General features: G+C 38.0%; 1 protein-coding gene across 1 annotated transcript; it reads left to right on the forward strand.

The window, feature by feature from the left end:
* The first annotated feature begins 3414 nt into the window (after nt 1-3414).
* LOC128318308 (C-type lectin domain family 12 member B-like) lies at nt 3415-12257 on the forward strand. Its single transcript, XM_053233861.1, has 4 exons — nt 3415-3562; nt 3670-3963; nt 5104-5249; nt 12117-12257. Exons 1-4 carry the CDS (start codon nt 3415-3417, stop codon nt 12255-12257), a joined length of 729 nt encoding a protein of 242 aa, XP_053089836.1.
* Nucleotides 12258-13522: the final 1265 nt, after the last annotated feature.

Genomic DNA, 13522 nt, shown 5'->3' on the forward strand with positions numbered 1-13522 from the left:
AATTAAATGAAACTAATTTAACCAATGAAACCAATTTAGCTACAGAGAGTTTAGCTGAAAGTCAGTAAAAAATAGTATAGAGATGGGCTTCCTAAAGTGTTGCTTGTGGTGTGGGAGTTGAGATCTCACCATTACTTCCTGTAAAAAGAAGAGATAATTTTAATGTAACCACAGAGAGTTCATCAGAGTTGGAGCCTGCAGTAGAGACTGTAGAAATCTACAGGTAAAATACATTGAAGGTTCTTTGTAGATCTAGCTTCTTTATGGAAGGGAACACAAACAAAAGATGGGTGAAAAGGTTTACGAAATCTCAAGATCTTTTTGTGTACAGCAGGCCAGCTGATCTTAAGGACAGTGATATCTACATGAGTGAAATCAGAGAAACTCAAGTGACCAGAAGCAGTAAATGAACTATGACTTCATCCTGGTTCTGGGAAGATAGTAAAGAACCTCTAACGTGGTCATAGCTGATGAGTTATTTATTTTTGCTGACACAATTTATGACCTGATATATATTTCATATTTCTACTTTTATGGATAATCTTAACCTTGTAAAATCAGACATTATTCAAGTACTTTGTTACAGTACTTTTTAAATTCCACCATATAACAATTAATGTATTTTTCCAAATCATATTTGTTGATTTTGCATGCATGCGTTTAAGCCAAAGGAGGCTCTACTAAGAATTAAGGGGTGAATACTAGGTGAATACAACAAAAGTCTGCCCTACTGTGTAATTAACTTTTGTGTCACACTAAAAAATACTTTGCACCTTGAAAAATTACACATGAAATGAAAAATAAAAATTCCCAGTTAAGTGCCAATTACAAAATGTCAACTTTTCAGTGAATATATCCAAGACACTGTATATAACAATTTATCTAAATTAACAAATCTTGTTTATTTTGCCTCGAATGAATATGTTTAATGAGTCTAGAAACTTACTACAAGAGGCTGCAGTAAATGAGCTTTGTGGCTGAAATTATTTGAATTTCAAAATGAACTTGCAAAAATGAATCATCCATTAATCAGTTGTTAGTGCACTACCTTAATTAACACCAAAATGGTATTATTGATTGGAAAACTCTTCCACCACTTTGTAGCCACCTGCAAACAATCCTTTACATGGTTCTTCAAGCTGGTTCTATTGATCCATAGAAAGATAGGTCTAATCAATCTTTGCCATTATTTAAACCATCCAGGCCCATTCTCATCAACAGATTCCACTACCAGCTCATTATGTATATAATTTTGTCTGGTCAGTGTCTCCCACCCCCAGGAGGAACATGGCCCACATTGTCATCCTACTTGGAATACATAGAAAAGGAGAGATTGGAGGTGGAATAGGAATGCTATACAGTGTAACCAGCTCTTCATTCTTGTCCCTCAGACAGCCCTGGGTTCTTGACACTAATGAACTCCTTTATTAGTGTCAAGAACCCAGATCTGTCTGAGATACAAGAAATGTCTCTGATGGAGACTATAATGCACTTCTGTAGATCACGGTAAGAAATTAAGGCAAGATAATTCAACAGTGCATGCTTAGGAGTAGCACTTTGCATCTCTAGCTGTTCCATTCAAACTCCAGTTCAGCCCTAAGCTTCACTCTAAGCTCGATTTTAGCTCCAGGCCCAGCTCCAAGCTCCATTTCAGCCCTAAGCTCCACTCCAAGCTCCATTTCAGCCCTGAGCTCCACTCCCAGCTCCATTTCAGCCCTAAGCTCCACTCTAAGCTCCATTTCAGCCCTGAGCTCCACTCCCAGCTCAATTTCAGCCCTAAGCTCCACTCCCAGCTCCATTTCAGACCTAAGCTCCACTCCCAGCTCCATTTCAGCCCTAAGCTCCACTCTAAGCTCCATTTCAGCCCTAAGCTCCACTCTAAGCTCCAGTTCAGCCCTAAGCTCCACTCCCAGCTCCATTTCAGCCCTAAGCTCCACTCCAAGCTCCCTTTCAGACCTAAGCTCCACTCCCAGCTCCATTTCAGCCCTAAGCTCCACTCTAAGCTCCATTTCAGCCCTAAGCTCCACTCTAAGCTCCATTTCAGCCCTAAGCTCCACTCCAAGCTCCAGTTCAGCTTAAAGCCCTGCTCCAAGCTCCCAGTCAGTTAGTAGAAAAATCTGAGGAGAAATCCAGTCCTAGGTCTTCTCAAATCTCTTTCTTTACCTCAAGTTTAAAAAACAAAACAAAACAAAAAAAACCTTTAACCCGTATAATAAATGCTCTTGCTGAGGAATAAGATTTCATACAGCTGAATGGTTTCTGTTAGTGCTTCTTTTTCCCAAGAAACAACCTTTTCTACTTTTAGAGTCAGTTGTTGGTGTTAATCGGTAGAATAGATAATAATAATTCAAATAAATAGCTTTAATTTATGGCCCTTCAAATGCTCACAAAAATGCTAATATGACCTAGGCAGAATTTGAGTTTGAGTCCCCTGTCCCAGATTTACTACTTCTTTTTTTATGGTAACTTTATTTGTTTTTCCTTAAAAGGAGCATAACCTTCAAACCTTGCTGATGGCAGAGAATTCTTTTTCCCAAGAACGGAGAATTCTTTTTCCCAAGAACCATGGAACTTTAAGAAAAAAGATTTACAGAAATAGAGTGCAACATGGTGGTGTGGTAGGTAGTGTTGCCACCTCACATTTCTACGGTCCCCAGTTTGATCCTGAGCTCAGATTATTGTTTGTGTGGACTTGTTCTCCCTGTGTTTGCATTGGTTTCCTCTGAGTTCTCCAGTTTCCTCCCACTGTCTAAAAACATGCAGCTAGGTGGATTGGCTAAGATGAATTGCCCCTAGGTGCAACTAGTGTGTGTGTGTGAATAGTGACCTGTGATGAATTGGTGTCCCATCTGGGGTGAACTATTCTGCCTTGTGTCTGGTTTTACTTCGGATCCTGACCACATTTACCATCGTGACCCTGGCCACATACTGGACACTTTCCACCACACATACGAGTATAAGAGTACAAGTATTGAATTTCTATAATACTCAAGTAAAGTATAAATAATACTTAAGTATAGTAAAAATAAAAGTACAATTACTAGTATGAGAAAATGTCTATAATAGAGATTATAAAGCACTTCTGTAAGCTGCTCTAGGAAAAAAGCATCTGATATAAATGTAAGAGATTTGAGTGTCGAATTCTGGCACAGAGAATTCATGCAATCCAGTGGCAGTACCTACTGAGACTCTAAAGAGAGTAGTTATAGATATGGGCGTCTAAAATGTTGCATGTGTACGATGACATATGACAAGGTCTCACCTCAACTTCCTGTCCTGAGAATAGAGTATTTTTTTTTAGAAAACCTCACACAGTTTTTTAGAGCTGGAGGAGTCGAGTGCAGTGGAGATTGTATAGATCAACACTTAAAACAGATTGAAGGCTCACTGGAGTTCCAGCTTCTTTACAGGGAGATGAGTACACCAATTTATGAAAACTTCAGATTTTCAGCAGACAGCAGGCCAGCTGATCTGAGCACGGAGTCATATGAAGAGATCTACATGAATGAAGATGCAAAAGAAATGCAAGTGACCAGGAGCAATAAAGGAACTGCAACTTCAGGTACGTACACACATTTATACACAGACTACTTCACCTGATTCGACAGCCCAAATGAATAATACACCATCCTATGTAGATAATACATATCTATCACTTTCTGGCTTTAGAACCAAACACCTCAGGACTCAGATGTTACAGACTGGCTGTTGTGTGTCTGCTGATGCTGGCTGTTCTCTTGCTGGCTGCCATTGCAATACTGTGGGTCAAGCTGACTACAGAGCGAGACCAGATACAGACCAGTTATAACAACATTACTACACAGAGAGACCAATTAGAGACCAGTTACAACAACCTGACTGCTGAGAAGGAACAGTTAAAAACCAGTAACAAAAAACTGGCTGAAGAGAGAGACCAGTTTCAGAGGGAGACAGATAAACTGCAGAAAAGGCTTTCTCAACTGAGTATGCGATTGTTTGTTCACTTTGATGTATCTGTACTGTGTCTATATATATACATATATATAGATAGATATATAGATATATAGATATCGATATAGATAGATAGATATACTTAATTGATCCCATGAGGGAAATTCTTGTGTTACAGCAGCATGGTCAGTAGCAAGATACAACACGTACACACACAAAATATAAAATATAAAATACAATAAGTTAAATTAAATGTAGTAGTGCAGATATGGAACACAGTTGTAGATTTAACCAGATTTCCATCAGTATTTACATAAGTACACTTGTGAAAACTGGTAGTGAATAATGAATATGAAGAACCTTGAGAATGTAGAATATAATGACAGCTTTCTAAGTGATAACACTTTCACATTACACTACTACAAGAAAGCTATCACATATATATATGCTGTTTGTTACAGAATTTCAGAGATATGTTGAAAAGAATATAGGTTACAGAGTTCAGTTTGTGGTAATGATACAGTGCAATTATCAAGGTGTTTGTGTTTTAATCTTCTGTCTGAATAGAGACCAGTAACAAAAAATTGGCTGAAGAGAAAGACCAGTTTCAGAAGGAGACAGACGAACTGCAGAAAAGACTTTCTCAACTGAGTATGTGATTATTTGTTCACTTTGATGTATCTGTACTGTGTCTATATATATATATATATATATATATATATCGATATAGATAGATAGATAGATATACTTATTTGATCCCATGAGGGAAATTCTTGTGTTACAGCAGCATGGTCAGTAGCAAGATACAACACGTACACACACAAAATATAAAATATAAAATACAATAAGTTAAATTAAATGTAGTAGTGCAGATATGGAACACAGTTGTAGATTTCACCAGATTTCCATCAGTATTTACATAAGTACACTTGTGAAAACTGGTAGTGAATAATGAATATGAAGAACATTGAGAATGTAGAATATAATGACAGCTTTCTAAGTGATAACACTTTCACATTACACTACTACAAGAAAGCTATCACATATATATATGCTGTTTGTTACAGAATTTCAGAGATATGTTGAAAAGAATATAGGTTACAGAGTTCAGTTTGTGGTAATGATACAGTGTAGTTATGAAGGTGCTTGTGTTTTAATCTTCTGTCTGAATAGAGAAAGACATTAACACACCAGGATGGAAGTACTTCAGTTCCAGTATTTACTACATCTCTACTGAGAAGAAGAGCTGGAGTGAGAGCAGACACGACTGCCAGGGAAGAGGAGCAGACCTGGTGATCATAAACAGCAGAGAGGAACAGGTGAAGAAGGGGGAAAAATGGAGAGAGAACATTTTTTTAAATTGAGACAGATTTTCAAAAATTTTCTTGTTTGAAAAACACTGAATGTGTTCCATATCACAACTGTCGTATATCTGGTCCACACTATGAGATTTATACAATCCTATACAATATTATATGACAGCTCAGATATAATGACAAAGTATGCAGATTTATTTATTTTTATTTTTATTGTCATTCAATATTAAAACCCTCCATAGGGGAGAGTCAGAACAATTGTAACACACTTGTTTTCTCTAAAAGGAGTGGAGCCCTCAATTTCTGTCATGGTTAAAAGGGGAATTTTTTGAGTTTATTAAATCAATTTTACTTATATAGAGCTTAAAAATAGTCACAAAGCAGCTTTACAGAAATCCAGATTTAAATTTAGATCTGGGTGACACCAGATAGTTAAATTCAATTCAATTTTATTTGTATAGCGCTTTTAACAAAGGACATTGTCACACAGCAGCTTTACAGAAATAAATGGATTCACAAAAAATATATTGTAAATATGTGAAATTATCCCTAATGAGCAAGCCAGAGGCGACGGTGGCAAGGAAAAACTCCCTGAGACAATATGAGGAAGAAACCTTGAGAGGAACCAGGCTCAAAAGGGAACCCATCCTCGTCTGGGTGCAACGGATAGTGCAATTATAAATAAAATCCCTATTATTATGTACTATATGGACAAACAGTGCAAATGTGCAACCAGTAAATTCATCAAAGTTCTTGCAAGAAGTCCGGTTGGTTAAAATCTATCCACTGTTCACTGATGGAGTCCTGAGTAAGAAGGTGCTCGTGGCAACTGCAGCCCTAAAACCACTACAGTAATCGCAGTCCCAAGCCATTACAGTACAGCTCCCCACATGTGATCCCCAAGCCATCTCCACAGCCCCCAGGTGGCACCATCCCCGGCAATCCAAATGGTTCTTCAGGCTGTCCATATGCGGCCATCCCCCAGCAGCAGTGCGCAAACTCAACTGATGAGAACTCCAACCAGAAGTAGGGCATCAGGATGGGTCAGGCAGGTCCGGGGAGCAGAATGGGCCAGGATCACTGGCATCTCAGAAGTAGAGTGTGTAGCTCGATAGAGAGTGAGGGAGAGAGAGAGATGGAGAGAGAGGGAGAGATTGTTAGGTAAGCTTTTGTCTTCTAATGGTTAAGGACAATGTACTTTGCATGCAGAGTGCAAGCAGGGACTCCAGCAAGACTAGCTATGACAGCATAACTAAAAGGGAGAGCCAGAAGCTAACACAGACATGAGGGTACCCTGGGACATAAGGCAGCCAGCCACTCCACCGTCAACAAACCTGAGTGAATGTGTGAGAGTGGGGGGGCGACAGCATCCAAACATCCCAGTTCACCACAACACTCTATGCCTGTGAACCCTTCAGATCTGCTCCTTTACCTAAGAAAGACTATTCATAAAAGGCTTGACTTAACAAATATGTTTTCAGCCTAGACTTAAACACTGAGACTGTGTCTGAGCCCTGAACACTAAGTGGAAGGCTGTTTCATAACTGTGGGATTTGTAAGAGAAAGCTCTACCCCCAGCTGTAGCCCACACTATTCGAGGTACCAATAAATAGCCTGCACCTTTTGATCTAAGTAGGCATGGCGGATCATAAAAGACCAAAAGTTCACTCAAGTACTGTGGCGCGAGACCATTTAGTGCTTTATAGGTCAATAGCAGTATTTTATAATCAATACAAAATTTGATTGGGAGGCAATGCAGTGTGGATAAGATAGGGGTGATGTGGTTATATTTTCTGATTCTAGTAAGGATTCTTGCTGCTGCATTCTGGACTAACTGGAGCTTGTTTATGCATCTACTGGAACATCCAGACAGTAAGGCATTACAATAATCCAACTTAGAGGTAACATAATCATGAACTAATTTTTCTGCATCGTGTAGTGACAATATATTTCTTATTTTAGCAATATTTCTGAGATGAAAGAAAGCAATCCTAGTTATATTATCTACATGCGCTTCAAAAGAAAGACTAGAGTCGATAATCACACCAAGGTCTTTTACTGCTGCACATGATGAAACAGAAAGGCCATCCAGAGTTCATCAGAAAGCTTACTTCTAACTGCATGTGGTCCTAGTACAAGTACTTCTGTCTTGTCAGAATTAAGTAAGAGAAAGTTAATAAACATCCAGTTTCTAATGTCTTTTACACTTTCCTCAACTTTATTAAGCTGGTGTCTGTCATCTGGCTTTGCTGAAACATACAACTGTGTGTCATCAGCGTAACAGTGGAAGCTAATCCCATGTTTACGAATAATTTTGCCCAGAGGTAGCATATATTAAAAAAAGAGCATTGGGCCTAAAACAGAACCTTGCGGGACATCAAACTTTACCTTAGTATGCGAAGAGAAGTCACCATTTACGTTTACAAACTGATAACGATCAGTCAAATAAGACCTGAGCCAGGAAAGGGCTGTTCCCTTAATGTCTACTACATTTTCTAGTCTATCAAGGAGAATAGCATGATCAATGGTATCAAAAGCTGCACTAAGGTCAAACAACCTTAGCCAAACAGGGAAGAATTGATTATCTTTTGAAGCGGTTGGTTGTTTCTGGAATTATCTGTTTGAAGAAACATGTAGGTAAAGGATCTAGTATACAGGTTGATGATTTTGATGATGAAATTAGTGAAATTAGTTTGGTCTCTCAAAGGTGAGTAAAACATACTAATTGTTGGCCTGATATCATAATATTATCATCTACAGGGTTAGTTATAAAGATTTTTAATTAATAGTCTGAATTTTTTGCCTAATATTTTCAATTTTACCATTGAAAAAATTCATGAGGTCTTCATTATGATTGTGACAATGAATAGTAAAGTCTCCAACAATTAATGCTTTGTCTGAAGAAACAACCAGGTTAGAGATGAAAACCACAAATTCACATAGGAATTCAGCATAAGACCCAGGGTGTCTGTAAATAATAATTAGCGGAATCATCTGCGTAGACTTATTTTTTGTGGCTACATATGTTGTATAAAGAACTTCAAACGGGTTTAATTTATGACTAGGCTTTTGTGTGACGCCTAGATTATCGTTATAAATAACTGCGACACCTTCTCCTCTGCCAGTTAGACGGGGCTGATGTATATAACTGTATCCAGGAGGGCTAGCTTCATTTAATGCTACGTACTCATTTGGTTTAATCCTGTTTAAACACAGTGCATTAAATTCATTTTTTTCGGAATACCACCTGGACATCCAGCAGTTCAGCTACCATAACCTGCTGTAAGCTACATCAACACACTGCATTGGGATGGGGCCAGAATACATTACTGCATTGGACATTGCCTTCGCTAATTTACGCACCTCTACAATGTTACTCTTAGTAACCTCAGACTGACAAAGGTGTATATCATTAGCTCCTACATGAATAACTATCTTTGAGAACCTGTGCTTGCCTAAGACCCTAAGATTACCTGCTATGTCTGGCGCTCTGGCTCCTGGTATACACCTAACTAAAGCTGCTGGTGCCCCTAAAGGCCTAGCTAATTTCACGTGCCACAAGATAGAGTCTCATATAACCAGAGCTCTTTCAGGTTTCTCAGCAGGTGCTTCACTGAGGAGATCAAACCTGTTGGACACGTGAAGCAGAGAGGAGTGGTGCTCCTTTGGGCAAGACTTAGGTTAGCTTTGGCTACCGATTTGGGGTGAACAAACTGAATGTTTGACATGGTTAACGTGCCTTAGTCGAAGATTAGTTGATAGACGGCGTGGATCTGGTGTGGATGTCCTCCGCTCGCTGTCTTGACAAAAAACAAAAGCGTTCTTCGAAAAAAATGAAAATATGGCAGAAAGGAAAGTGAAAAATACAGCAGATGAAAATGAGAGCACAAAATTATTTATTTAAAAAAATAGAAACAGTATAGTTTAAACACCAACACAGGCAAGAAACTCCCGGCAAACGATTAGAAAACAGGAGCTACATCCAACGGACTACTACAAACATCGCACCTGGACAGTGGGATTATGTTATTGCTCACCAACAACTGTATGCTATTAAGCCAATTATTGCCAATAATTGTGTTGAAAGGATCTTCAGTATGAGCATTAGGGCCTTTTATGATTTCATTAGTGACTTAAGCTTTAAACCTTTAGTAGCCAAGTGAAGTTATCCACTGAGTAACTGATGAGATTTGTTGTCAGAAGTGCAATTCAGGATATTCAGGTGAGACCATCCACAGCAATCTTTAGGGGATCAGTGTGGTAACATCCACAGCAACTTCATGGCAATCTTTAGGCTATCCATGTGGAGCCATCCTCAGCAGCAGCAAGTGATTCTCAAGTGAGCGAGGCTCCAAGTAGAAGTAGAGCATCAAGAAGGATCAGACCGGTATGGAGGGCAGAAGGAGTCAGGATCACTGGCATCTCAACAGGCAGCAGGAATAACATGTAGTTCAACAGACACACAGAGAAAGAGAGAGAGAGCGTGATGCATAAAATACACAGATATACACAGGTAGAAAATACACAGATAGAAAAATTCTACCCCAAAATTAAACACACACACCAAACATTTGACAATCTGAGAAACAGTGAAAACAGATTATTACTTATGCTCTCGTCCTATACTGGTTCGCAAGCAGGGACTCATACAGGACAGATCAACAGTGGGGAGGGTTTCTTTAAATGTAGTAGTAGTACACATTACCGATTACCTGTTTAAAAGGTAATCTGTGTCCTAATCCTTTTTAAAATGATCCAAAGGTAATGGAAAAAAAGATTTCATTGTCTTGGCAAAGTGAAATCTGTTTTCTGTTACTTTTGGATCATTTTAAAAAGCGAAATATTGAAAGAAAGACAGGAAACAATTTTAATGAAATGATCTTACTTGTATTAGTTTAAGATCTATCAAAGTTTGTCAACATTAGGTCTCTTAAGTGTACTGTGCTATGTCACAAGATTCAAATTATTTGTTAGGAAGGCAAGAAGATTTTAGATGTGTCCAGAATGATGACCAGAGCTCTAGATAATTACAAAATGAAAAGAAATCTGTATAACAGAGAAGCTTTAATGAAAATAAATCCAGAATGCTTCAAATCTTGTGCCAGGTAACTCAACAAAAATGAATGTAAATAGATCATTACAGTGTGTTATTTAATTATCGTTGCCAAAAAACTTGAAATATTCAGCAAATCATCTGAAAAATACCTTTGGCTAACTAGCCTATGTATATCTGCATTGTAAAAGTTATTGTTGTATATACGTATAATAAACTATTAACAAGACAAGTGATTATAAATTTAAATGGTAGTGTATATGGGGTATATTTTCAGTGAAGTAAGAATCCATAATTTCATCCATATCATCATCCATCTTGGTCAAAACCCTGATGATGATCTGGATGGGGTGGGAAGTTATGCCTAGGGAGCTCAATTGGTGGTTATTATTTTCCTATAAAAGCACTCCACAAAATGTTTTATTGCTCTTATTCCACAGCAATTTGTCAAAAATTTAAAATTTTGTGCTTTTGTATTTTACACTTTGTGCATTTAAACCATTTATATACTTAGCTCTCCAGACTCCCTCAATCTGTTGCTTGTGGGTCCCCATGGAAGTTCAAAGCTGCAGATTATAGACCAACACTTAATCATCCTTTTTGTGGGGATCATGTGATGCCAATATTGTTGAGTTCAAAAAGCACCATAAACTGCAGGATGTGTTACTACATACAGTATATGTCTATGTTAAGTATGTATATGAAACATCAAGTCAAGGCTTCCATGTGCAAGTTATTGTATTGTCAAAGGATGTCTACAGACTGAGGACATCATGTGCAGTGGGAATGTGTAAAAGCATCGATGCATGGACAATGCATGGACAATGCAAGGTTTTAGTCAAGGTTGTCAAATATGGCTTTTGTTATCTGCTGCATGTACTCATCACTGGGCCATCACTCTGTAGTCTAACAGAGATTCTGGACCTGCTGTTTTGTGTTTCAGCTTATAGAGGCCCTTATTCTTCCCCCATGTTGTGTTCCCTCTGTCTGTCATCAGCGTTATTGATGTCACCTGTGTTTCATTCCCCTGTGTGTATTTAAGTTGTCCTGTTCGTCAGTTTCTTTGCTTGGTGTTAGTAATGTTAAGGCCAATCACTCATGATGGCTTGTGTAAGTAACTGTTGTTTTTTTTGGCATGTTGGATCTTTGAAGCCCTTTTTGTGATTTTTTTTCTGCCTTTTGCCTAAGGACAGAGGGCGGGGATTGTTTTGCTAAACGGCCCTAAACCAGTTCATTTTCAATGGTAGTGCTAAACCACTATGGCTGCAATATACTTTTGACCACTGATGCTCTTGTGGCGCTCTTCCAAGCTTTTGCACCACTGGGAAATTCGCCATTTTACTCCGTCTGAGTAGAAGAGAGAATGTTGTTCATTATTATTATTATTATTATTATTAAATACATTCTCAACGTATCAATCACAGGTTAGTTACTTTATATTACATCAGCATGTGTTTTATCAAAATTAATGCTGAAATCAGATTTTCCCTGCGAACACGGCAACATCTCCTTATGAGAGATTGTTCGTTACCAAACTTCATCCTACTGGCTTTTCTCTCTATCACATGGTTGGGTGATTTAAATGCTAAACTATGAATGAACATGATTGTTTATGTATTTCATGCCTGCATTTATGTGTAATGTTTTTTGAATGTCAAAGCAAAGTGTACAGTTGTATGTTTCAGGATGCATTCCAGAAAACACATCGAATTTGATTATTCTGCTTTTTCTGTCTCACAGGTCATCATGCACAAAAAATTGTTTTTCCCCAGGTTAAGGTTGTGTTCCGTAAGGGACCACTGGGACATCTGCTTTAGGAGCCAACTAATAACCTGTCTCTGCAGGACAAGTTGGCACCAATTAGGGAGGCCATTGACAACTTGCTAAATAAGTATCATGGGAAGAAGGAGTTGCTGAAACTTGTGGATCAGGAGTATGCAGCAATGGTCCTTTACTGATCCCAGCATGCCTCATCCAACCACAGGACTGCACATAGCACAGTATGTCAAGCACTTGGCCTAACTGCGAACAATGGTTCTTCATTAAATACCAGTCCAGAGAAGCTATGGGACAAAGCAACTCTGGCTCTCATTGACAGAGGGGAGTGAAACTACCAGTGTGCCAGTGGTAACAATGCACTCTGCAGTTTTAAACCTACCAGCACCTGCTCTGAGAGAGGCAGCAACAGCCAGAGCAGAAGAAGAAGTAAAGACTTGTCTTGTCTGTGGACAGCCAATGTCTTGCTATGAGAGTGATGGCTCCTCTGTCCATTTATTTATTTATTTATTTATTTATTTACTTACTTACTTACTTACTTACTTACTTACTTTTAACAGCAAGGCCCAGTCAGGTACTTCTACTCTTCCACAAAGGTTTTTAAAGCTTACAGTGGTGAAGGACTAACAAACCCCAGAATGCCATTTCAAGACAGCGTTCTTTCAGAGAGAAATTGAGGCAACAAAGAAATGCAAAAGGAATCTTAACACATCATTTGCTATGTATATTTTGTAAAATGGAACTGAAGCAGGGACCAAACAGTCCACACATACACACAGACTTTCCTGGAGTTGCAGAGAAATATGTTTATTGTCCTGCCAAATTCGTTTTCCATTTGCAAACATTAGGGGATAAAGAGATGACGTGTTTCAGAAACAGTTTCAAAGTCTGCTTTTTATGAGATGGAAAGATGGAGATGGGTGGCAGAAAAAAGAAAATGAAAAATGTTCCCTTGAAATTTCCTTTGGCTTGTGGTGAATATTTACTTTATGTAGATATTTTGACTTTATTATGCAATTTTTTTTTAGGTTTGCTTTAACATGTATATGGGAAGACTTATGCGTGTGTATGTTTCTTCACTATCATTGCTTTTGGTTTTCACTGCTCTTTTAAAGTGTTTAAAATGCAAGTAAAAAAAGGTAAACACTAATTACTTGGTGTAGTGTGTCTCTGTTTGCAGGATTCATTATTTACTCTACTATATTGCCAACATTTAACTGGTAAGTTAATTTAAGATTCCCATCCCTCAATAAACCTTATGCGTTCAACACTGGAATTCACTATATTAGAGTAAAACCTTATTTAAATTTCTCATTTACATTGCAAATACAATGTAATAGTTTTATACTATTATTACTTTTTTTATTTTTACTAATGTTTTGTTTCACTTTTTGACATTTTGTAAAGTTAAAAAGTAATAATAGTATAAAACTGTTGTGATATTTAT

This window comes from Pangasianodon hypophthalmus, chromosome 5 (genome assembly GCF_027358585.1).
Source record: "Pangasianodon hypophthalmus isolate fPanHyp1 chromosome 5, fPanHyp1.pri, whole genome shotgun sequence".
Classification (NCBI taxonomy): domain Eukaryota; kingdom Metazoa; phylum Chordata; class Actinopteri; order Siluriformes; family Pangasiidae; genus Pangasianodon; species Pangasianodon hypophthalmus.